At 36.2% G+C, this 27,816-nt stretch overlaps 1 protein-coding gene across 2 annotated transcripts in view; it reads left to right on the top strand.

The window, feature by feature from the left end:
- LOC150087207 (tetratricopeptide repeat protein 39B-like) overlaps positions 1-27,816 on the top strand; it is a 349,901-nt gene that overhangs the window by 255,479 nt on the left and 66,606 nt on the right. For both annotated transcript variants that reach the window (XM_090371071.1, XM_090371072.1), the window contains exons 12-13: positions 15,481-15,572; positions 25,575-25,739. In XM_090371071.1, the coding sequence (XP_090227197.1) occupies positions 15,481-15,572; positions 25,575-25,739 (257 nt within the window). The remainder of the gene's footprint in view (positions 1-15,480; positions 15,573-25,574; positions 25,740-27,816) is intronic.

The following is a 27,816-nucleotide window of genomic DNA, read 5'->3' as shown; positions in this document are numbered from 1 at the left end:
TGTGCAAGGCTCAAGGGATAGAATTTTTTTCAGCCTGGACTGTACTTGTTAACAGGAGAGACTGCTTCTACAGGGATGGGATACACTTAAATAGAAAGGGTGCAAGAATATTTGCTGATGCTATCGAGGCAGTGTTGGGTGGGTCGGAAAACTGATAGCTTGGGGGATACAAGGACTAATAGTTTAACAGTAGCCGTAGGCAGAGGTGAAGGTGATTCTTGCACAACTTCTATTAGAATAAGTAGCGACCTGGAGCGTGGGGTGTTGGGGGTTTCAGGGACGGGTGGCGGTCATCGTGGAACGGGCGGATATATGGGATGTGTTAGGGTAACAAAGAATAGGAGTAGGAGCATGTATGCTTGCATGTATACCAATGCTAGAAGTATAGTAAATAAATTTGATGAATTTGAAGTGTTGGTCAAGACATCAAAGGCAGATATTGTTGGGATATCAGAGGCATGGTGTCACACTGATATAAGGAATGCCGAACTGGAATTTGGGGAGTACAATATGCACAGAAAGGATAGACAGGATAGGAAGGGAGGAGGTGTTATGCTGTTAATTAAGAAAAACATAAAATCAAAAGAAGTGCATCCAGTTGATATAGATGAACAGTGCACTGTTGAGTCAGTTTGGTGTGACATAAGCACTGCGAAAGCAAAAATAAGAGTAGGAGTGTGTTATAGGCCTAATGACTCGAATGAGTACAATGAACAATTGTACAGAGAAATAGAGTGGGCTAGTAAATCGGAATGTCTTATAATGGGGGATTTCAACTTCCCAGATATTGACTGGAACTTGTGGGTTGGGCACTCACACACTAGTCAGACATTTGTGGATTTATTGGATGATTGTTTTCTGCAGCAGCATCTTCGAGAGGCAACCAGAGAAAGTAATACTCTTGATCTGGTTATCAGCAGTGATCATTCATGTATTAGGAATTTGCAGATAAAAGAACCACTAGGTGGCAGTGATCACAGTATACTGACGTGGGATTTACTTAAAGATTTAATTACCATCAGGGGTAAAGGAAAGGGTTTTTGCTTCCATAAAGGCGAGTACAGTGGTCTCCGACAGTTTTTAAATTCTGTACAGTGGGATCAACTGACGCATGTTACCAACAGTAAATTCTAAGTGGGAAGCATTCAAGGAATTAATCGTGGAAGCTACTAAAAGTTTCATACCTTTTAAGAAATATTGTTCAAGGTTTAGGCCTAAATAGTTGTCAAATGAACTAATGAGACTCGTAACAGAGAAGAAAAATGCATGGAATGCATACAAATTAACACGTGACACAGAAGCCTATGATAGCTACAACTTGATCTGTAACCAAGTTACAAAGGAGGTTAGGCAGGCGAAGGCAGATTATGAGAAATCCTTGGCAAAAGATGCTAAGAAAAACAGCAAGGATTTCTTTACTTATATAAACTCTAAAAGGAAGGGGATGAATCTGATTGGTCCACTTGACATCGATGGTTCGACTGTTGATGATCCTGCTCAGATAGCAAACAAACTGAATGAGTATTTTGCATCTACATTCACACGTGAGGAATTATTAAGGTTTGAAAATGGCAGAAGGTTATCAAATTGTAGCAGGATACTTAATGATTTTGTAATAACTGAGAGCAAAGTGGAAGAGAAACTGTTGAAATTAAACGTAAGAAAAGCACCTGGGGTGGATGGGATCTATCCAGTTATATTAAAGGAGGCGGCAAAGCAACTAAGCAAACCCTTAGCCATAATTATGAGAGCATCCTTGGACTCAGAGGAGGTTCCCACGGACTGGAGATGTGCAAATGTATCCCCAATTCACAAAGGGGGATCGAAGGGTGACACGGGTAATTACAGACCAGTTAGTTTAACTTCTGTTCCGGGTAAAATAATGGAGTCGCTGGTTAAAGATGCATTGCAGGATCATCTAGACACGACTGCAGCAATAATTCAGACACAGCATGGGTTTGTTAAGGGAAAGTCTTGTCTGACAAATTTGATAGGATATTATGATGTGGTTACAAAGAAACTGGATGCAAAAAATAATTTTGATATCATATATTTGGATTTCAGGAAAGCTTTTGACACTGTTGCGCATGGAAGACTATTGTACAAATTGGAGCAGAATGGTATTAAGGGTAAGTTGCTACAATGGATAAAAGGATGGTTAAGTGGGAGAAGACAGAGGGTGGTAATCAATGGGTGCTGCTCTTCTTGGACTAATGTTATTAGTGGAGTCCCACAGGGTTCGGTGTTGGGTCCACTGTTTTGTATATTTATCAATGATATTGATGAAGGTATATCAGGCTTAGTGTCGAAGTTTGCAGATGATACAAAGGTTGGCAGGGTTGTTAATGACAGTAATGGCAGTGTGCTACTGCAACAGGATCTAGATAATTTGGGCAGATGGGCTAAGAAGTGTCAACTGAAGTTTAACCTTGACAAATGCAAAGTACTGCATATGGGTAGAAGTAATCCCAGAGAAACATACCAACTGTGTGGTACTACACTTAAGGTGGTAGAAAATGAAAAAGACCTGGGAGTAATTGTGCAGGCAGATATGAAGTTTTCTGAGCAATGCAGACAGGCTGCCAGGGCAGGTCATGGGGTTTTGTCAATGATATATAGGAATTTTGCTAGCAGGGAAAAGAAGGTGATTATCCCTCTGTATAAGGCAATGGTCAGGCCACGCCTTGAGTACTGCATACAGATCTGGAGGCCTCATTTTAGGAAGGATGTAGATTTACTTGAGCGTGTACAGAGAAGGGCAACAAGATTGGTGAGGGGAATGAAGGAATCCTCTTATCAAGAGAAGCTTAAGTTCTGCAAATAGCAGTGGCTGGAGACTAGGCACCTGCGCGGTGATCTGATTGAGGTGTATAAGGCCTTGAATGGGTTCAGTACGCTGAATTCTGATGGGATCCTTCCACTTGTTCAGATTACGAACCTAAGGGGGCATAAATTCAAATTAAGAAAAGACAGATGTAGATTAGATGTTCGGAAATTTGCCTTTAGCCAGCGGGTGGTTAATTGCTGGAACAAACTTTCATCTGTCATTGTGGAAGTTGATAGGTTGATTAAATTTAAGGAGGAACTGGACAGGCATTTGGAGGGAATGGTGTGATTTTTTTTTTTTTTTTTTGGCTGATGCTGCATAAGCTCTTACATTTGCTTTCTTGCATCACGTGCCACTACTACTGCTCCTGTGCCATTGCCAGGGCCTCCCTTGGAGGATAGGCTTTACAACTCCAGCATGTTTAAGTATTGCAACTTTTCAACATTGTACTGCTATCTATCTGCTATTTTGCATTATTGCCTCCACTCTATTCTTCTTCTTCTTTACCATTAACTGGTGATCACTTTTTTCCTTTCCATACATTACACATGTATACTGGTCCTTCACACTGTTCTCTTAATTAGCTGGATGAACCCCCTAAAAATTCAAAAAAAGTTCTTATTTTTTTCATTACAATGATATTTTGGCCATACACTGCATTACATCAAATATAAGTCATAATTAGTAATTTAGTTTCATGTGGTCTGTAGCACCAGTACCATCATTTTTGCCAGTGCATACTTCAAATTCATAATTTTTTGTATTCTTACTTTTCTATTTTGATTTGCTTGTATTGAAAGAGATGTACACTATGCCCACAATAACTCATCATAGTTGAGTTGAAAAGGTTTTCTGTGATGTTCCATTTTACTTTATTTCCTTCCTAATGTTGATATTCAATTCATTAATATTTGTCCCAGGTCTTACATAAGAATGACTGCTTATTATTTGCCACATAATCACAAAAACTCACACAATGCTGGTAATTAGTATTGTACATTATAACACACCCACACACACACTGGTGTGTTGGAACATTTATTTCAGTGGCCAGCACATTGCAATGACCTCAACCCAGTTGATATCCTTGGGCTGAATGAAAATACAGAATAAGGGCAAGGTCAAAACAACCAGTCCTTATTATCCAGTGCAGCACAATACCACTACTAAGATCTGGTTGAAACTGTTGGTATTGTGCAGCACAATACCACCAGTTTCAACCAGATCTTAGTAGTCTTTCACAATGCACTGAAACAGTTATTATAGACAAAGGTGGGCTTACATGCTATTAATTTCTTTGAATAAATACATTTTGTTTATAACAAAATGTATTTATGTGAATGGCAGTGACATTGATGTCACTGCCATTCACTTCCTTTGTGTGTTGATTCTGCTTTGGCTGAATGGGAACTAAAGCCCGTTTTACAACTACCATGAAACACTCCACCCTCCTAAGTAGGCTTTCCACCAATGAATGATAGACTGCAGTTATTAATGTCATCACTCATAATTCCCTGCACAACGACTAGAACAGTGCCCAGTTGAGCTACCAATGTGGGACATGTTGGTCTGCCCCTCACCTGACATTACAGTTCATCCCATGTTGTTCAAATCAGGATTGTGTGTGCCAGCTATTCCAACTTTTGCACATTCCTGTCCATTAAACATTCTCAAACAGCATTAGTGCTATGGCATGATACTGAAACAAACATCAAAGTCTTATCAAAGACTGATGTTTGAGGCTGTTCTTTGAGGGTCTTATCAAATAACAGCCACATCATAGGGTGCACAGAATTGTCCAAAATGTTAAGGTAAGCTTTGTTGTTTATGGTTTCCTGCACAACCACTAAAGGCCCTAGACCAGACCATAATCCCACCTACTCTGAACTTTATTATTGATATGAAACATTCTGACACCAAATGTTCTCCAGACACCTTCCACCACACCTGCCATCCCCACTCAGTGGACCAATTATAACATATTATAACAACTAACCGATTATAATAACTACAAGCTTAAGGTATCCCTGTGGATACCTTAAGTAAGACCTTATGTAATTCTTATGTAAGACCTTAAGCTCATAGTTGATGTTCTACTGGGGTGTCTAATGAGATTGTTTTACTGCTTTCCAAGTACACTCTAGTCAGGTGGAATGAGATTCCATTGTCTTCCATGTACGAATGGTTGTGATGATACCATTATACTTACATTTTATGAAAACATTACTGATGGACAAATTTGGATGATGTAGGCTGTAGCAATTGCACTAATCAACAAACCAGTAACATAATATTTGACAATACTCCTCCTCTCAGAATCAGTCAGCTTAGCTCTACATGCCCTGACAAGAGCAACTAACTTTTGTGGCTCATATGCCTTCCTTATATATGGGTCTGAGTCACAGGGAGGTCCAGTCAGCTATGAACATTGCACATAGTGTATAATACTCTTTGTAGGATAGAGTATATTCTCTGTACCAATGACAATTGAATTACCCAGAATTACAAATTTCTGTGGGATTAGAATTTCGTCAGTTCCTGATGTGCCCTCCTTGCAGCCAGATGCACAAGAGAAAGTTGAGCACTTGATGAGTCCCTAATTTAATTTTTTCCAGGCATTAATTTATTTTTTTCAGGTGTCCAATATCTCGTTCAACAAAGTGCCAAATCTATGCTCAGTTTTCTAGCTCTCCCTTCACCTGAGACACACAAAGGAATCATTTGTGGTATTGGAACTTTGAATATATACTTGGTCATTACAGCAAAATTGTGACTGACAAGAGAATCGCTTAAAACAATCTACCAGTGAGTTGAACACTTGAGTACTTGATACATCATGATCTGAGTCATGAGTAATGGTATTCTTTCCAGATTTATTCAACATAATCATGACTAAATCTTCTAATTCAAAATCAAAAGAAATACATTTACTACAGCATACTCCAATGTACAGTCCTGCAGTGAACAGACTTTTAACTCTGTTCATAGCAGAGATAATTTTTTATTATGTATTAGTAATGGAAAATGATGCAAGAAAGCATGCTTATAAAGCATCAGCAAAAAAAAAAAAAAAAATCCCACATCACCTGCCCATTCCCTCCAATAATATGTCTAGTTCTTCCTTGAATTTATTCAAACTACACATATCCACAAACATTCTCAAACAGCATGTTTGTGAATGTTTGTTCCAACAAATGGAAGTTTGTTCCAACAATCAAGCACCTGTTGGATGAAGGCAAACTTCTACACATCTATCCTACAACAGTCCTTCGTAAATTTGAATTTGTGCCCTCCCACATGCTGCTCAATCCATTCAAAGCCTTAATCAGATTATCTCACAGGTGCCTAACCTACAAATGCTGCAATCTGCAGAACTGAAATCATTCTTGGTAAGATCCCCCTTTTGTTCCCTTCTTTGCTGTCCTCATTTTAGGAAGGATGTAGATCAGCTGGAAGGAGACTACATCCTTCCTAAAATTAGGCCTCTAGACCTGTATGCAGTACTTAAGATGTAGCCTAACCATTGCCTTTTACAATAGGCCAATCACCTCCTTATCCCTGCTAGCAAAGTTCCTGTATATCAATGACAAAATGCCATGAGCTGTCCTGGCAGCCTGTGCGCACTACTCTGAGAACTTCATATCTGACTGTACAATTAACCAATTTTTTTTTTTTTTTTTTTAATTTCTTTTTCCACTACCCTTGATGTAGTACCACACAGTTGATATGTTAATCTAGGATTATTATTACCTGTATACAGAACCTTGCATTTATCAATGTTAAACTTCTTTAATTCCAACCCTGATTATTGTCATTAACCACCCTGCCAACTTATACATTAAGCCTAATACATACACCTTCAATATCATTAATAAATGTAGAAAATATTCCTGTGGGACTTGACTAATAACATTAGTTCACAAAGTGCAACATCTAGTTATGTGTGAATTTTCTGAAAAAAAAGGTGGAATATGACATTCAAGTATTCCACATCACAACATTAGTTGAAAAAATATGCCCTGCTTTTTTTGCATAGATATGATTTTAGATTTCATATCTATGCAAATATCATTAATGTTTGTTTTTCTAAGAATTATTTGTCCTTTTTATTTCCAGGTATTGTTTTTTCACCTATTGCTGGTTGTGCCTGTTTCTTGAACTGAGGGTGACAGAGACCAAATTAATTTTTTGTTTATGGAAAATGTTTTTGGAATTCTGTTTGGAGTTTACCAGTATATCATCCTTTCTTAATAGATTTCCATACTTATTGGTATCTTTTTTTTAATAAAAATTTTAAATATTTAAAAATGTTATACGTTTGTTTTATTTAAAAAAAAAAAAAATTAAATTAATTCTGCTGAAACAAAAAAAAAAAAAAAAAGTTACAACCATAAAATATAAACATGAACCTAACAGGCACTTCTATTTTCCAGTGCAGAAAACAGTTAAGATCACAAAATTGTACATATGCATATACAAAGTATAGCAATAAAGTTCCCAGACTGGCTCTGTTGTTATGTTCAATGAGTTTGAAAATAAACAAAAGTTCAACCATCCTCCAACAGATAGTGGTATAGAGATTGTCTTGTTGCAAGTAACAACCAGTTTCATTAGTCGCGTTAACATTCCACTTCATAATTTTGCAATAGAGCAATGAACAGGTATCAAATTTTACTTTAAACTGGGGAAATCTGCAACAGAAATATATGAAATGATAAAACTGTTTATGGTGATGAAATGTTAAGTTGTACTAGTGTGTTTTAATGGTATAAGCAGTTCAAAGACAGATGTATGGATATTTGCAATGACCCAGCCAAGAGGAAGGCATTTGTCAACCTCTCAAAATGAAGGCAGAGTTGCAAAAGTTCGGGGAATTGTAGCAAGAGATCGTTGTTTGCCCCTCAAAAATGATGGCTGATAAGTTGGATGTAAATAAAGTGATTATTTGTCAAATTCTGAATGAGGATTTAGGGAAAAGGAAAGTTTGTGCTGCAGAGCCTCACAGATGAGCAGAAGCAACGAAAAGTGTGTCATCTCGCAAAGACTTCATCCAGACTTGTCAAGACAGTCCTAATTTCTTCAATTGCATTGTCACTGGAAATGAGTGTTGGGCGTTTCAGAGTGACCCAGAGATGAAGCTTCAGAGCATACAGTGGACTTCAAAATCATCACCAAGGCCTGAAACATTTTGTTTACAGAAGTCCAGGATCAAGATGATGCTGATAATGTTTTTTGACAGTGCAATTCACAAGGAATTTGTACCTGAAGAGCAGAAAGCCAATGCTGCGTTCTATATATAGGTGCTTCAAAGACCATTGAAGAGCGTTTCCCATATGAGGCCACAATTCGAGAGAAAGGCAGCTGGTTTTTGTTGCATGAAAATCCCCACTTCCATTCCTCACTTCAGATGAAACATGGCACCATATAGATCAACCATCTACCCTTATCTCCAGATCTAGCACTAGCAGACTTCTTCCTCTTTCCCAAGGTGAAAACTGCCCTCAGAGGAAAGAGATTTCAGGACGTTGACATAAAGAAAAACATAACTGCCAAACTGAACATAATTTTTTGGATTTCTTCACTGACTCTTTTCAGAAACCTTTTAGAAATAAGTGTAATAAATGCATTCAATCAGGTGATTACTTTTAATATAAATAAAAATATACTTGTTTTTGAGTTCATTCATTTTGTGTTCCTTTTGTTGCATCAGTCTGAAACTATTAGGCACTTCAGTCTTCGACTTGATATAATCATTAAGCATGCAAAATTTCAAAATTTACATATATTTCTTCCTATATATAGTGAGTTGGCTTTGCATTAGCAACACCTAATATCTCATAGGGTTACTTTTGTCCATAATACAGTCCGTACAAATTGTGGTAGGGACCCCTTGACGTGGGCACCTGTATGTGGTGAGGGGACTTCCCAGTGATGCTGCTGATCCTCCTCCAGATTACCATCACTGGGATCCAATGCCCAAAGCCTAGCTTCTGGGCTATCTTCATAAGAATCCAATTATGTGTGCTTCGGTGTATTTGCTGTATGCTGCAACCTGTGGAAACTCAAAAAAGGGGGTTCTGGTGGTTGAGGGGGGCCCACCTTCAGCACACCACTTTGGCCCCCACTTTGACAAGACAGGTAGCCTTGGATGGCTCAGCCAAGATCAATAAGCTAGTGAGTTTGTATGCAAGGATCAACCATGTCAATGCCTTGCCCCTCAGCAAATGGATGGAATTTCTGGGCAAAAAGCATGACACTTAGAACGGATATCTGTTCTAAGTGTCGTGCTTTGTGCCATCGAAATAAACTATCACAAAACAACTTCCACACAGTAAACAATGCCCTCTACTATATTGAAAGGCAACTGCAAAAGTTACCAATCATTTTGGTCTTTGGCCAATGGGCTCAGATTTTTACCACAGATCATTTGTATGCACTTGTCGCAAATGTAATCTTCGTCCTGACCCAGAATTAAAGTTTGGGCAAAACAGCAACCCAATTGTAAGAGAAATCAAATTCAGTACCAACTGATTATCCTTGTTCCCAGACTGAACTTGACAAACTTTTAACACAACTGCCATCTCCTGTCTGTTTACTCGGTGATTTCAATGGTCACCATCCATTGTGGGGATCTTCCTCCATGGATAGGAGAGGCCAGTTAATTGAAACATTCCTAGATAACCATAATCTGACTGTATTACTGGCTGTCCAACTCATGTTCAACTACCTACAGGTACAACATCTGCGATAGACTTATCGCAGATGTTCAGCATCTCTTTTTCCAAGCATGGAATGGTTGGTGCTGAATGATCCATTCCACAGTGACCATTTTCCTCAGCTCAATTCAAACACAGGTCGTGTCATGCCCTATAGACCATACTTCTTGGAATTTCTAAAAGGAGACTGGAAAAACTACTCTACTTGTGTCCTACTCAATAAACAGTATATACAGCAACAACATATTGATGACGTAACCGAACCCCTTACCAGCCATATACATATTTATGTATTATCAGCAGCCGAAATTTCCATTCTAAAATCTGGCCAGCATAAATGGGTACAAAAACCAATGGTGTAATGAAGATTGCTCCAAAGCTAAGAGAAAAAAAAACTGTGCTTGGAACTGATTTCGAAAATTACCAACTACCACCAATCTAACTGTTTTCAAAAAACTCAAAGCCAGAGTAAGACAAATTAGAAAAAAAGCAAAACGTGATGCCTGGATTAACTTTGCCTCAACTATTAACAAAAATACTGACATTCAGATTATTTGGAAAAAAATACAAGCACTCAATGGGAAATTTCTACCTTGCAGTCTCCAATAATACAATGGAATGGGCAGGACTTATCCTCTCCTACTAATATTGAAAATCAGTAGGAGAATCTTTCCTTTAGCAGAATCTTTCTTTAATATTTCCGTCTCTTCCTCTTATATGACCTCCTTTCAACGCATTAAAACCAATGAAGAATGTATTAAATTGAATTTTTCAACTAGTCGCTCACTTCTGTATAACCAGCCCTTTACTTATGCTGAGCTGAAAGAATCCCTGAGAAAATCTCCATCTAGCACAGCAGGACCAGACAGAATTCAATACAGTATGCTGAAGCATCTACGTGAAGCCTATCTATGCATATTATTGCCCTTTTACAACCAGATACTTTCAGAAAATACATACCCTCTCTCTCTTGACGTCATTCCTATATTTGCACTATACCAAAACCCAGCAAAGATCCATCTCAAATTCAGAATTATAGACCGATATCATTGGCAAGCTGTTTGGGCAAAATATTTGAAAGGATGGTGCATAAGAGGCTTGCCTGGATTCTAGACTCCGAAAATCTACTTTCTGATCACCAATACGGCTTCCATAAAAACAGGTCCACTCTCGATTTACTTGTAAAATTTGAATCCAACATTCGTAACACCTTCATCGGGAGACAACATCTGGTGATGGTCAACTTGGATATTCATAAAGCATTTGACACCACATGGTATCATTAAAGATACGCATCAGTTAGGACTACCTCCCTTTAATAATTCGGAACTTTTTAAAATTACGCACATTTCAAGTCCGATATCAAAACATGCTGTCAGCATCTCACATTCAAGAAGAGGTTGTCCCACAGGGTTCTATGTTGAGTCCAATCCTATTTGCGATTAGGGTCAACAATATATTGGAAAATCTTCCAAAAATGATTGAAGTATACATGTATGCTGACCACCTCACTATATCCTGCCAATTGCCAAGTATGAATACTATTGAAAGACGGCTACAAATTGCTCTAACCAGAATTCGATCCTGGACCTTACGCAATGGATACCATCTCGCTGAACAGAAATCCACTACCACTCATTTCTGCAAACTTCGTCACTTCATACTGTTCCAGAGCTAAAGATAAATAACGTGCCAGTTCCTCTTGCTCACACTGTCCAATTTCTTGGCCTGATACTAGATAGGAAACTGAACTTTCAAGCACATGTGACCTGTCTTCGAACTATCTGTTTGAAGAAGTTGGATATCCTCCAGTGTATGTGTGTCATCCTTGTCAGAGGCACTGATCGACATACCCTTCTCCTTTCAAGCACATGTGACCCTTCATCTTTATAGAGCTCTCATCAGGTCTCACTTGGACTATGGTTCTCCAGTGTATGACTCTGTGAGAAAAAGTACTTTAGAGTGATTAAACACCATCCAGCACAGTGCCCTGAGAGTTGCTCTAGGGGGTTTAAGAACCTCCCCAGTTCAGAGTCTTTATATCGAAGCCCATGAACCTCCCTTACATCTTTGAAGAAAAACATTACTTCTGCTGTATGGTGCAAAAATTTGGTCTTCCCTCTCACCCTAGTTGGAGATGTCTATACAAAACCGAATGGGAGTCATTTTACAATAGTAAACCAAATGAAACCGACCTGCCCCACTTAGATTTAAGGATCTGACTCAATAATGGAATATAGAAATCAGTAATATATTTCAGGATATGACACCACCAGATCCACCCTGGACAAATATCTGTGCAATATATGATGACTATTTTCAACAGTGGGGAAAGAACACCTTATCTCCCTCCAGGATCGCACAGTTACATGCAGCTTACTCTCTTTCTCATTCACAGGCCTATGAAATCTACGCATTTGGATCAAAAACTGAGACCCAAGTTGATGCTGCAGTAATATTCCCGTCATTCACCACTTCTGTCTCATTATCAGTAGAATGCAGTATCTTCACTGCTGAGTTTTATGCTATAAACTTAGCTCTGGATCACATTATTGAACATCTGATTCCGTCTCCTTTAATATACAGTGACTCACTCAGTGCTGTCTCTACTATAAATAGTAATACCAACTCCTATCACCTTGTTATAAAACAAATCCATTCTAAATTACGTGCGTGTAATGAGTCAAACCAAACTGTGACATTCTGCTGGATCCCAGATCATTCTGGGATAGGAAGCAGGAAATGAAAAAGCAGATCTTGCAGTCAAACAACCAGATACTTCTATTTTACAGACTTGCCAAATTCCATATATTGATTTCAAACCCATCATCCTTAAAGCATGTTACAATAGCTGGTCAATAATCTGGAGAGATTATCCAGGAAGCAAACTTTACTGAATAAAACCAGATCCAAAGCTGTGGCTGTCCAGTTTCCAGAAAAGCAGATGAGAAGAAGTAATTCTAGGAAGGCTAAGAATTGGGCATACTTGCCTCACACACCTATTAATGAATGACAGCACTCCTCAATGCACATCATTGAGGAGCTATTCATCTCCTCAATGATGATTAATCTCCTCTAACTATTCATCATTTATTAGTGGACTGTCCTCACCTTCTCAATATCCACTCAAACAGCTTTAAATCATGTGCTAATGCACAGTCATCACTAACATTATTGTAGATTCTTAGAGATAACCCTAATAAGAAAGAACTATTTACCTTCCTAAATAACATAGGAATATACCATAAAATATAACAGGTATTGCAATAACGTTGGCATTTTCTATTAACCATTAGAAAGACACAATATGGCCCTAGCAGCCTGTGTTGTTAAATCCGAACACAACAGTTTGTATGTTTAATACAAATCTTGGCAGAGTTGTCCAATTATTGCCCCTATTATTGCCTCTGGCCAACTGGTTCCCTACTTCTTGAAGAATGGCACTAACTTGAAAAATTACTTTTGTGCAAACAAAATCAGTTTATGGTATCTACAACTTACGTGCACTCTGAAAAACATCTTTCTGAAGGATGAGCTGTTAAATTAACAAAAGAATAAAAACAATTTTTTTCAGTTGTTTACATACACTCCCTCACTCTCTGCGGGATTAAGGTTAATTGCAATTGTTAAACTAGTTCAAGTTCAAAGAGTCTCTTGCTACAGTATACAGTATAGAGTAATCTATTTTTTTTTTTTTTTGTGCCATTTTATCTGAACTGATGTATTTTTTGTAATTTGTCTTTAAATTAATTTAAATTTTGTTTATATTAAATCTTATCTAGCAGTGCTATGGCAACAAAACGTAAACGGGTGGAATTAAGCCTGGAAATTAAACTGAAAATTATACAAGAGGATGATAGGATGGATCGAAGTAAAATGGACATTGCAAAGGAATACAACATCCCTTTACCTACAATACTGAAAAAAACTGGAAGTACGTGATACTGGAGCAGCGATTAAAAAAAAAAACAGGAAACAAATTTGTGGTGCAAAACACAAGGAGCTTGAAACAAAACTTTTCGAGTTGTGGGCTCCAAAGATTTAAAGACAGGAGACAAATTTGTGGTACAAAACACAAGGAGCTTGAAACAAAACTTTTCGAGTTGTGGGCTCCAAAGATTTAAAGACAGGAGGAAACAAATTTGTGGTGCAAAACACAAGGAGCTTGAAACAAAACTTTTCGAGTTGTGGGCTCCAAAGATTTAAAGACAGGAATAACTTGTTTTCGCAAAACTTTTGTGCTGTGTCTGGATTAGTCGACAAAGACTTGTGTTCTGTACAGTCTAGATCCATTCTTGAAAAATATGAGGCAAAGGATATTTTTAATCTTGATGACAGGTTTGCTTTATAATTTGCTGCCAAACAAAACATTTGCTGTTCAAGGAGAGTCTTGTCATGGTGGAAAATTAAGTAAACAAAGACTCGCTGTTCTGTTATGCTGCAATTCAGATGGCAGTACAAAACTATACCATTTATGATTGGTAAGTTTTCTTAGCCAAAATGTTTTAAAGAAGTTAACCAACTTCCCTGTGATTATGAGGCCAACAGAAGTACTTGGCTTATGGTCAAAAGTGGACAGAAGAAGACTTCAGAAAAAAGGAACGTTTTGATGATTCTGGATCATTGTACAGCACATTCTGCTGAGAGACAGTTGACTTAAGTTGACAAATACATGGCTGTTGTTTTTACCTTCTGATACTACCAGTTTTATGCAGCTACTGGATCAAGGCATTATTTATAACCTCAAGAGAGCATATAGAGATCGCCTGATAAGGTACTTGATCCGCAACATAGGAGGGAACAATTTGCAGCCAAATTGGAATGTCTTGGATGCTATCCATAATCTTATTGCTTGAGACAGTATTGCATCAAGTGTAATAATGAACTGCTTCAAAAAAGAGTGGCTTTGGAGAGAATATCATCGAAAAACATGGTCCAGCAGATGAATGTGATAGTAACATTAAGGAATGGAAAAATTTGAAGGAAGGCATATGGATTTTGTTGGCGAATTTGAAGTTTGTGAAGGTGGGTGATGAAGTTGCTTGGTGCTCAGAAGAGCTGCTGAGCACCAAGCAAAACGGTGATGTTTTTGTTCCAGCAAAAGTGAAGAAGCACACACACTGCTATGTAAAAAAAGATGCCCAAAATGCATTGAGCATAATATAGAATATGTTGGCTGGCAGTAATGTTGATAAAGATAGAAAGAACTATTGCATCTGTTTTGTAGTTAAAAATGCATATAGGACAAAAACTGTCCAAACAACATTGGATAATTTCCGTATATTAGATTAATTTATTAAATAGTTAATGGTTTGTATGTCTCCTTTTATATTAAGATTGTAATTATTTTTAACGTGATACTAAAATATATACTGTATAATATTTTCATTTTCGTTAATTGCTTTTCTCTTATTTTATCTTACAATGAAATTGTTTTATTATTTTATCTTATAATAAAAAAACAAAAAAAATGTTAAAAAATATGTATTCCTATTACTGTTTTGTTAGACAAGGCTTTTTTGTTTTTATTATATTTTATTTTATTAATTTAAAAATAATTTATTTTTTAATATTATTATTATTATTCTTAGATATATAATAGGTAAGAAAAAGAAAAAAAAAAAGGTAAAATTTTGATTTTTGGGGGACCTCATTACTACAAACCTCGTTATTACAAAATGTGAAAAGTTAGGTCCCTTAAACTTTGTATTAACGAGATTTGACTGTAGAAAAGATATTTAAGTCAATGTTTTAAGCTGTTTTTGCTTTTAGGTTATAAAAATATGTTAAAAGTACCTTGTATATGATTTCACTTAGCTATTAAGAGGTTAATCGTGATTTTATTTACCTTTTTGTTATGCAACTTTCATGTTATAATATTTATATATGCATATGTAAAGCAACCGAGAATAAGTTATTTTATTAAATTTTTAATAGGCAATTGTTACTTTCACAAAATCCATCACTATTCAGGAAGAGTGGAAACAAATACGTTATCTCGGTTATTGGGAACTGATGTGGTGTCACTGGTTGGTTTCATTCTCATTTTTTTTTTAATTTATTCATTTGCATTGTAAATTAGTATTTAATTAGTATTATAATTACAGGCAGTCCTCGCTTTGCACAATAGTGTGGGACCGTAAAAATGACCATGCAAGCTGAAACCATGCAAAGTGATCTTAATAATCAATGGGAAAATTTGATTGTTCCGTGACCTTTAAAAATTTTTGTGAAAACATTAAAAACTCTCTTACTGTCAGTTATAAATAAATGAAAAAAGGAAATGAAATAATGAGTAAAACTAATAATTATTTATTACACTGTAATTTAAAACAGAAAAATTCAGAATTAAAGTGTTTTATTTCTTTGTAAAAACTTATTGAGTAGTTTGAGCAGTGCTTGCCTTCTTCTTCTTATCATATAACTTACGATATGGAGCGAGCATCTTCTATGCCTTGGCGAATTGTCGTACTCCTTTAAGTTTGGATCAGCTTCCAACATTTTATCCTTTGCGCTTTCAGTGTCGTGAAATATCTAAGAGAGTTCCTTTAATTTGAAGTTTTTTGCCGGCGTCACTTCCTCTGGGATATCTTCATCACAACCACATTCCTCATTTATGTCAATAAGTTTGCCTTCACTAAGTTCCTCTGGCTGTATATCTAGAGTCTCTCAAATGTTGGCAGTGTCAACATTCCCACGGTCAGCTATTTCTTCTATAACTTCATTTACGTTCGATTCGAATCCTGCAAAGTTATTTTCACAGCACGGTAAAAGTTTCTGCCATACTGCATGCATATTACTTGCTGTTACTTCCTGCCACGATGCTTGAATGTTTTCAGTCACATGCTTTATGTCATATTTCTTCCAAAACACAGCTAAAGAAATCGCATGATCTCCAGTTGTTTTGCCTCTAAATTATTTTGCCTATAGTATCTCTCTACTACTGGACAAAAATGTAATTGAAACCAGTCTTGAAACAATGTTATTGTAACCGTGATCTTTTATTTGCAAGCCAAATGACTGGTAGAGATGCATTGTTATGATTTTTTAATGCTCTGGGATTCTCAGACTGATAGATAAGCATAGGTTTTAATTTAAAATCACCCTCTGCATTGCCTGCTAATAAAAGAGTTAATTTATCTTTAATTTCTTTATGGCCACTTCATGATCCTACGTCTTTGGTCACATAAGTTCTTGGCGGTGTTGCCTTCCAAAAAAGACCTGTCTCATCGATGTTAAATATTTGATGATCATCATAACCACCTGCCTTAACTAATCCTTGGAATCTGGATTACAGGCAGTCCTCGCTTTGCACAATAGTGTGGGACCGTAAAAATTTCACAGCAGCATCCTTATCTGCACTAGCAGCTTCACCGATAGCTTAAAATTAATCGGTTCATGCCGACTTCTGAAATTATGAAACCAGCCTTTACTAGCAGTAAAAGGTTCTTCTTCAGTCTCTGTTTTCTTTCAGGGTGGCAATTAATTTCAATGCTTTGGCCTGAATGCTAGCCAAACTGATTGGGATTTTTCTTTAGTCTGAAGAAAGTCAGACTAAAGTCAGACTAAAGGAAGGACTTTACTTTGGACTGAAGATTACAGTCTTCAGTCCAAAGTAGAAGTAAATGCTCCTTTTCAACCATAAGCAGTTTTCTGTTCCTAGTGCAATTTAAACTAAAAGATGTAGAAGCGACTTTACCTTGTTTTTTATATTCATCGGACTTTTTCAATATGGTCCATACCCTAGCTTCATGCAGGCTTAGGTCTCGTCCTATCTTTGTTTTGCTGTCGCCATTTTCAAATCGTCTAATCGCATCCAATTTCACTTCCCGCATTATCACTTTTCATTTCTTTGCTGCACTTTCATCTTTGTTGGCCAATTCCCTCTTTCAATTATCCATTTTTGTAAAATTTCACGTGGGTTTATCACTGAGACAAGGAAGCAATAGAACTACGCACTCTTTGATGTCTGCGATTGAACTGAACAACAGATGTACAGTGACCAATCACTGATGACCAGACTTTGAAATAAGCGATGTGATTGGTCACTGATCATGATGCAAATCTATTATTTAATAATTTGTGGACTGAAGAGCTAGCAGCAAAATTTTTACTTTATGCAATTACTCACAGTTAATATACCATGGTAACTGAAATTTGTGCATATCGGAACCATGCAAAGTGAGGACTACCTGTACTTGAAATATTTATATTGTTTAGATTCTTCTCTTATTTTAGTTCAATAATTTTTCTGCCCACAATTTCATACAAAAAATAAATTGCCATTGATGTTGTTAGTTACAACAGTCTGTGCTCCTTGCACACACACCACAACTGCCTGATTTGCACTCATGGCCTGTTTCTAATACTACTACTATTAATAATAATTGTTCAATTACCCTTCTAATGGGCATGTAAAAAAAAATAATAACAAAATAAATCATGATTCCAGGTACATAGGTATACAGAATTCACAAACCACTTTTTTGGTGATAAATGGGAAGAAATTAAAAATTTGTTCTTTATTCTAACACTAGATGGGATATACACAGTGCTGCCACTTTATTAGGTGCACACAAATGGTTTGTCCCACAATATTGCAAGTCACATGACCACAGCTGTGGATATAAATGCAGCTGAACAACCTCTCTAGTATCAGTTAGGCATACAAATCATAGCAAGAATGGGGAAAAGGAGTGATCTAACGGACTTTGAACGTGGCATGATAGTAGGTGGAAGACGTGCTGGACAAAACATCTCTGAAACAGCAGTTCTCCTGAACTTTTCATACACCACAGTTTCAAGGGTGTATCCAGAATGGTACAACGAACAGAAAACATCCTCTCAATGGCACTCCTGCGGAAGAAAAGCGCTTGTTGATGAGAGAGGTAAGAGGAGGATGGATAGAATTGTGCAAGCAGAAAGATGGGCCACAATGTCACACATCACGTAAGAATACAACCTTGGTGCGCAGAACAAAATATCGCAACGGATCACTAGTCGCACTTTGTCGCGAATGGGCTACAACAGCCGATGGCCACATCTCGTACCCTTGTTATTAATGAAGAACAAGAGAACATGCCTCCTGTGAGCACAGCAACACCAGCACAGGACTATCGAGGATTGGAAAACAGTTGCTTGGTCTGACGAGTCGAAGTTCCTTGTGCATCATGTTGATGGAAGGCTCAGAATTTGGCGAAAACAACATGAATCCATGGACCGGTCATGTCTGACAACTACTGTGCAAGGTGGTGGGGGCAGTGTTATGGTGTGGGAAATGTTTTCTTGGTACACATTGGGTCCATGATACCCATAGATCCATGACTGAATGCCTAAACATCGTTGCTGACCAAGTGCATCCGTTCTTGTTGACAGTTTATCCTCATTCAGATGGTTACTTTCAGCAGGATAATGCACCGCTGCACAAAGCCCGAATCACTATGGAATGGCTCCAGGAGCGTGACAATACCTTTTCTTTACTGCAGTGGCCTGCTCAGTCCCCGAATGTCAATCCTATTGAGCATCTTTGGGATGAGCTGGAAAGGGCTGTTTGCTGTAGGCCTACACCTCCATCAAATCTCAAGGAACTGTGTGACACACTCATGTCTGCATGGTACTCCATTCCTGTACAATGTTTTCAGCATCTTGTTCAATCCATGCCTAGACAAATTCAGGCTGTTTTGAAGGCTAAAGGAGGCTTAATGTGCTACTAGGTAGGTGTACCTAATAAGGTGGCAGCACAGTGTAGTGTACAGTGTTGATTGTTAAGTGACAACTAAATCTGTTTAGATTTAAGTGGTTTTTTTTTTTTTTTGTCTTCTTGAAAGCCAGCACAACTGTTAACAATTCAGCTTCTGACTCAAATACTGTACTGCCATATATTTATACTTTGTTTAAACAATATGAATTTTTATTCATTTTTTTTTCATGAAAAAATAACCATACAATAAGCATCTGCCTTTTAAGAAAAGCTGAAATATTAGTATAGTCCATAAACAATTCAAAAACACCCAAAAATTTTTTTCTAGAATTTAAAAAGAAAAGTGCCACCTGTCAAGTGCCACATTGTTTGTGCACTAAGACTTACGCCACCACTGCCAGGTTAAACCAACATATGGAATGATCCAACATATAGATGTGATCAAAGTCTGGGAACTGACTTTGTATTGAAATTATGATGTCATAGCAAGTTGCAACATGTTCTGTGATTCATCTGTTTATCCAGTCAGTCTGAATTAGCTTATGATGAATAGTAGGTATTTTGTTTCATTTTATTTTAAAATGAGTGACTTTATTGAGCACCGAATTTGAAATAAAAGCCCATGAAATGTTAAAACATTCAGCAAAGATTTTGTGTCACTCAAAGACTGTTCAGTTATTTGCATATTATAAAGAATGTTACATGTCCATCAGAAATGATCCTCATTCTGGATACTCTTAAACTACAAAGATCAGTGATTCAGCCACTTGTGCATGATTTGATTATGAGTGTCAATTTAACTATTTGCAAAGTTGCTAGTAAATTGGTATTTATTATAAGATATTGCAATCAATTTTAACACAAGATTACATTTCAGGCTTAGTCTGTGCCTTGCATTCTCACTGATCACAGAGAGTGACTAGTTTTTTCGTATCAGGATCTTTGTCAGTATGCTGACGTTGATCCACTTTGTTTCCTCAATTGTTACTGGTGATGAATTGTGAATATATGACTCTGACCTGGAACCAAAGGTCCAGCAGTCCTCTCAACAGATGACTCAATCTTCTCCACAGCCCAAAAAAAAAAAAAAAAAAAGTAAGAATCTATCAAATATGATTGCTGTTGTATTTTTTTTTTGCGACTCATAGGGTATTGTTCTTTGTAGATTTGTCTCCAACTCACTTTTCCAGCATTTGCATCGTAACAACAGCCCTGAACACTCAATGCTTTCAATTCAAGAATTTTTGCAAAGCATCTCATCACTGTAGTCCTCCTTCCACCACAAACTGGATTCATCCTCCCCATGATTCTTCCCCTCAAAAGGTCAGAGATTTGCAAGGACAAATTACTCATAGTACCACTCAGGAACTATTAGCAACTTCAAAGTACCTATCAGGAATTATTCCAGAAGTTTCAGAAGCATGTATATCAAGGAGGCTACTCCAAAGGAGATCCATCCAAATACCCAGGCTTGTTTCCAGAATATTAATTCGGTTCTTGAACTTTTTAATCATATGTATATCAAATGATAATTTATATAGTTAGATAGTTATGCTTTCCACTATGCAGTAGAAGCATCCTCAGTCACCAAGAGCAAAAAAAAAAAAGTTTAGCCAATCTAAGATTTCTGTAGGTGCTGGTTTGAAAGTGATATGAGGTTCATCTTTGTCACTCCCAAGAACAAGCTTTAATTAATCCTTAATTATTGCATAATTAGTTAGTATCAAGAAAAATTTTATTATGGGTTATATTTTCAACTTCCAAGGATTTTTCACACTCTTTGTACTGCTCAAGAAAGCCTGTGACAGAATTGGATTAGGATGAAACATCTATAGCAAGTTGCAAATGGGGAAATGTGAAAAAAAAAAGTGTAGCAGGATTTGTTTCACAGTCACAACCAGCATTATACTTATACAGTTATATAGGTGCTCAATCAATTATGAAAGGCTGGATAATATTATTATTAATTTTAACTTTGAAAATTGTTCTCATAAATTTGTATGGAGAAAAAGAGAGTGCTGGTGATTCAACGTTTGACTCATTAATCGGCATGGTATACTCCTGGTTTTTCATGTATGGGCTCTCCAGAATACATACTCAAGGCAATACATACAATTTAAAATAATGTCTGTTAATCTATGAATTGTTTATTTGTTTCTTATGTGATGATGCAATCTCTTATCAACTGATTGTAGAACTAGTTTATAACTAGTTCTACAACTGATTGTAGAACTAGTTTATAACTAGTTCATAGATGGCACCATGAAAATATCGTTGAAAATTCAAGGAGGAGGTTACAACTGTTAAACTCAGTTGTCTGATTGAGGACTACAAAAGCTGAAATTGAAGAAATTTTCTGAGATTCAGATTCAGAAGTTGATGAAACTTGAATCAAGTTATACAAAAATAGATGTAGAGTGATTATTATTATTTATTTTTTTTTTTTTAATTCTCTAACATTAGGCAGTCAAGTCAAAATAGAATGAATTAATATTTAAAAGTATTTATATATTGTAAAATATTTTGCATAGTTTGTAAAAATTTTCATTTTTCATAAACCTTGAATTACATGAAAAAACTTGCTCCACAGAGCTTGCTGTTATTTTAAACTCATTACTTGAAGTGCACACATTTGGAAAACTCACTCATGAAAAGGTTAAAAAAACAAAAATAAAAATTACATTTAATAAGAACTGCAATTCATTAGTAGAAGGCCAAGCATTGGTATACTTCAAGAAGAATTAAAAGTAACCAGTAACTTAGAAAGAAAGTGGCACCTGGTCAATCAGACCCCAGGTACCACCATTTTTATTATGATTGTAGGTAGCTAAGTTCTGGATGCCACTACTTTATATATTTATTTATTTTTCATCAGGGAGAGGATACTGGAACTGTTAGCTCCAAAGGACACTTGGGTAAGTTTTCCTCCTAAACCTTATCCCACTTATTTGGGAGGCGCCTCCGTAGCCAGGTGGGAAGGAGCAGCAGTGCGTAGCACACGCTTCTTGATTAGACCGGGGTTCGAGCCCGTCACCACCAAATACGGAGGATGCGGAAAGGTTAAGGAATGACCGCCGCATATCCTGGAGCAATATGGCCTTAGTTGCTAATGCTCCTAAAAACCAAACAAAAAAAAAAAAAAAAAAAAAAACTTATTTGGGATCAGCTTTGCTAGTCCTAACCCTTCATTCATTCCTGTTTTGGGTCAAATCCTCATTCACTCTGTATTCTTCCACTACTTACTCAATGTCTCCCTTGCTTTGGTCCTCCTGTTCTTTTGTGTACCCCCTTCACTAGCATATTTATGTTAGTATTCACTGAGGATGTTTGTGGCAGTCACATCATATGGCCAAACCATCTGAGTGGTTCATTCCATTTTTCCTTCATTTTTATTTTAGTCACACTCCCACCTAGACTCCCTCTAATAAACTTATTCCTCACTTGTAACTCTTCTTTTCTTGTAACTCCTCACATCCACCTCAGCATCTATATTTCTGCTACCTGTAGCCTATATATTTGCTGTATCTAAGGCAACATTCTCCGTATATCACTTCTGATCTTGCCACTCTTCTATAAAATCTTTTCAGTACTCACTGATCATACAGCAGCTTATTTGCTTGCTTCCATTTGGTCCACCCCACATTCTACTTGTTACATCCTCATCAGTCTCTCCACTGTGCCATACTACTGGTCCTTGATGCAGAAATTTGTTCTTCCATGTTTGAAAGAAATGGGATGATTTTTTTTCCTGTTTCTCACTATACCCTCTTCCATACATCAAATCCCCCCCCTAAAACTACACTCTGTATACTTGGTTCTACTAATATTCATACCTCACTGAACTCCAGGCATTCTGCTCTCATTCAATATCTTATTAAACAGTCCAACTGACCATCCAATTCCTTTTGCTCCGACTACTTACCACACTTCCCTCAGACCTACAGTTTTTTCCTGTCTTTGTCCTTGCCACTACCTCTTTAGCTTCTAAAGTTTTATTTTTTTAATTTTATACATTAAATTTCTTTGAGGATTTATTTAGTATATATTATTTAGTATAGAGGTGCCCCCTCTGATATATATATATATATATATATATATACTAAATAGATACGTTATAGTGTAAAGTTAATATCTTTAAAGTTTGAAAATCCATATAGCCATAGTCCTGCCATATCTCCAGTATACATGAAAACCAAAATATAAATCATATTAAGTAAATTAATAACAGACAGCACTCTAAAGCAGTGAAAAGGGCATGATGCAGGGCATGATGGTCAGTCTATTCTATTTTATTTTAGTTTATTTTGATTTTGTTATCGTTTGGTAGTTCCTTTAACCCTAAATTAGTGAAATATATTATTAATTAGTATTTAATATATTTCAATGATAGTATGTATTTCGGCTTCATATGGAGGAATTGCAAGTTGCTGCCTCTAATGAATGCTTAATTATTTTAATTTTTTATTATAATTTAATTTTCGTCAACATTTATTATAATTCAATAGTAATGGGTCGATATGCTAATTTAGCAACGCCTGTGCTGCCATCTATTTCCTTTTTTCTTCAATATAAGCTGATTCAGCTTACAGTATGTCAGTAGTGTGGCTCTGCTTTAGAGTGCTGTCTGTTCTATAGTTTATTTTCGCTGCATAAGGACCACCGCCATGCAAATCCTCTGCATTGGTTGATCTATCGGAGAATGGAAGGGTGGTTTGGTTCTTCGATATTTCCGCCTTTGCGATGTTTTGTATGACGATTGAAATGCAGCGATTCCATGACCATTATTGGCCTCGTGGTCCTCTGTCGATATGGGGCATGATGGTCAGTCTATTCTATTTTATTTTAGTTTATTTTGATTTTGTTATCGTTTGGTAGTTCCTTTAACCCTCTTTGGGTGATATTTCACGTCTTTCGGAACTGGTACCTCTCGGGGGGGTACCGCTAAATTAATAACTAATTGGCATTATTCTAAAATTTGTATAGTTTTTGTTAATTGGATTTAAAGATCGAAATTATATTAGGGTTTCTGGGCTACTATTTATATCTATTCTTTCTTTTCGTTCGATTGTTTATTTGGGTTATTTTTATGTTAATTTTCGCTCTACAGTTTTTGCCATACTACTGGCTTATGTTTTATTTAATTTAAAATAATGGATGTATTTTAGCTTCATATGGAGGAATTGCATGTCGCTGCCTCTAATGAATGCTTAATTATTTCTTCATTTTATTATAATTTAACTTTATTTAATATATTTCAATGATAGTATGTATTTCGGCTTCATATGGAGGAATTGCAAGTTGCTGCCTCTAATGAATGCTTAATTATTTTAATTTTTTATTATAATTTAATTTTCGTCAACATTTATTATAATTCAATAGTAATGGGTCGATATGCTAATTTAGCAACGCCTGTGCTGCCATCTATTTCCTTTTTTCTTCAATATAAGCTGATTCAGCTTACAGTATGTCAGTAGTGTGGCTCTGCTTTAGAGTGCTGTCTGTTCTATAGTTTATTTTCGCTGCATAAGGACCACCGCCATGCAAATCCTCTGCATTGGTTGATCTATCGGAGAATGGAAGGGTGGTTTGGTTCTTCGATATTTCCGCCTTTGCGATGTTTTGTATGACGATTGAAATGCAGCGATTCCATGACCATTATTGGCCTCGTGGTCCTCTGTCGATATGGGGCATGATGGTCAGTCTATTCTATTTTATTTTAGTTTATTTTGATTTTGTTATCGTTTGGTAGTTCCTTTTAACCCTCTTTGGGTGATATTTCACGTCTTTCGGAACTGGTACCTCTCGGGGGGGTACCGCTAAATTAATAACTAATTGGCATTATTCTAAAATTTGTATAGTTTTTGTTAATTGGATTTAAAGATCGAAATTATATTAGGGTTTCTGGGCTACTATTTATATCTATTCTTTCTTTTCGTTCGATTGTTTATTTGGGTTATTTTTATGTTAATTTTCGCTCTACAGTTTTTGCCATACTACTGGCTTATGTTTTATTTAATTTAAAATAATGGATATATATATATATATATATATATATATATATATATATATATAACCATACATAATATTTAACCATATATATATATAACCATATATATATTTATATATATATATAAATATATATATATATATATATATATATATATATATATATAAAAATAAATATATATATATATTTTTTTTTTTTTTTTAATCCTGAAAAAAATAGTAGTTTGATAAAGTATAGGTTTGCTAATATTCTGTGGTGTTTTACAAAAAATTGCTATTTGTTCAAGAAGTTTAAGAATTTTTAAAAGTATTTTCATTTGAACAGCATGAATTTCAACTGGAGGGAAGCTGAGAAGTGTGTTGATTTTCTAAGAAAAAATTGTCGTTGGTCTCCTGCCATATATACTTATTTTCATGCTGTTCTACTCTATACAATTATGCTAGAAGAGAATTGTCCTGAACTTGCAGATGAAATAAGTGATCTGATGAGGTAAAATATCACTAAATTATTTTAAACAAAATTTATTTTAAGATGTAAAAACTATAAAAGAGTTAGCAAAAGCTTAAGATGCTGAAGTTCATGACAAGAAATATGCATTTAGTCAAAGCTTAATAAAGAAACGGCACTCACCTCAATAATCCATTGTGGTTATACGAATCATGAAACAGTAGTGTGAGAAATCATTGGTTAAACTAAAAACGGAGTTTAAAGATCGCGATAAGGAAAGTGTAATTGAAAAACTTAGCCTAGAGGAGGAGGGGTGCATCATATTGTCCTCTAGTAGTCAAATTACAAAGATGTATAAAAAAAATAATATTATCTGAAATTAAAATTAAAAATTAAGAATCAAAAAAGGAATAAGGCCAATAGTCGCGAACGATGGACTTTCAATAGATTCATCTTCAGTTTCTGATAAAAATAAGAGCAAAAGGGTTGTTGTGGATCTTAAGTACCCGAAATGTTTTGCTGAACACGTAATTTAATTCACATGAGATTCCAAATGGTAGACAAGGTAACCAGAAGTTTTGTGTTTAAGACGTCAAGATTGGTGTTGAGACGATACCATTCTATTACAAGGGGTTTATAATTTGAATTTGACGATGGTTGTTGCGGCATCAACTGAGGGGTTCTGGTTATGAGTGTGTACATGTTGAGACAGTTCAGTATTTCCTTGCTGTGTCCAAAAACTATGGACGTGGTAGTAGGCGCACGTGTGTTTGCGATGGTGGATGATCCAAATTTATTAGTAGTGCTCCCGATGTAACATACGTTACAGTCAGGTTGACATTTAATTAAATTTGATTAAATAAACTGTTATTGATGTCTTTAGTGTCGTAAATGTGGGTTTTTTTATATTTGTTAAAAGGGGATCCTAATTTATTATAGGTAGAAAAAATTATAAAGACATCAGTGTTAGTGAAGATATGACGTAATCATCTAGCGATTTGGCAGTGGTAAGGGAGAACAACGTGAATGTTGGATGGGTTGGATTTTTTATAACTAGGTTTAGAAACACTTAAACTACTAATCTTATTTTTAACAGTTGAAATAATTTGTTGGATTAGTTTGATGGGATATTTCCTGGCTGTAAATTTTTCAGTGAGATATTTCAGCTCGAAAGATGGATCATCCTGTGATTGGCAGTATTTGAAGGCATTAAAAACTTGGTTGTAAGGAACTGATTTCTTTACACTAAGGGGGGTGGTGTGAGAGAAAATGTTGATATTGGCCTGTGTTGATTTTTTTTCCTGTAGATTTTTGTCTTTAGTCTGTTATATAGTTAAATTAAGAAAATGGATTGCTTTATTAGTTTCAAGTTCTAGGTGTATTTTAATCTTGGGTGTACTGAATTAAAACTGGTAAAAAGATTGTTAATGGTGTTTTGGTCTCTGATTATTAGAACATCGTCTGCATACCGGATGTAAAGTTTAATATTTGCCGGAAAAGGTTGAAGGGTTTGATGTTCGACCGTGGCAAGGTATATTTCAGATAAGGGCGCTGAGATACCTAGGCCCATAGGGAGTCTGAAAATCTGCTCATACACTTGGTCTTGAAAATAGAAATGTCTAACTTTAATTAGTACAGTAACAAGCTCCAGAATGCTGTCAATGTTGAGAGAAGTCCGATTCGTTAAGGTATTGTCCAAAGTTAAAAGGTTGCATAGGGCCTGTAAAGTGAAATCGAGGTCTATGTTAGTGTGTATACTAATTCTGCACTACCTTGAGGTGCCTCCGTAGCCAGGTGGGCTGTGCGTAGCGCACGCTTCTTGATTAGACCGGAGTTCGAGCCCGTGACCACCAAATACGGAGGATGTGGAAAGGTCAGGGAATGACCACTGCATATCCCCGGAGAAATATGGCCTTAGTTGCTAATGCTCTTAAAAAAAAACAAAAAAAAAAAACACTACCCTGAGTTTCGTACCACATTGTATGTTATTCTGGGATTGCTGCTACTCATATACAGTACCATATGTATATGAATCTTAATAAAATGTTCACGGTCGCCAAGATCAAGTATTTTTTCAAAAGGGGAAATACGTGAAAATATTTAATATCTCTCAAAGTAA

The sequence above is a fragment of the Mastigoproctus giganteus genome, chromosome 4 (assembly GCF_048544385.1).
Source record: "Mastigoproctus giganteus isolate SK-2022 chromosome 4, ASM4854438v1, whole genome shotgun sequence".
NCBI lineage: Eukaryota > Metazoa > Arthropoda > Arachnida > Uropygi > Thelyphonidae > Mastigoproctus > Mastigoproctus giganteus.
This window is presented reverse-complemented; position numbering and strand designations above follow the sequence as displayed.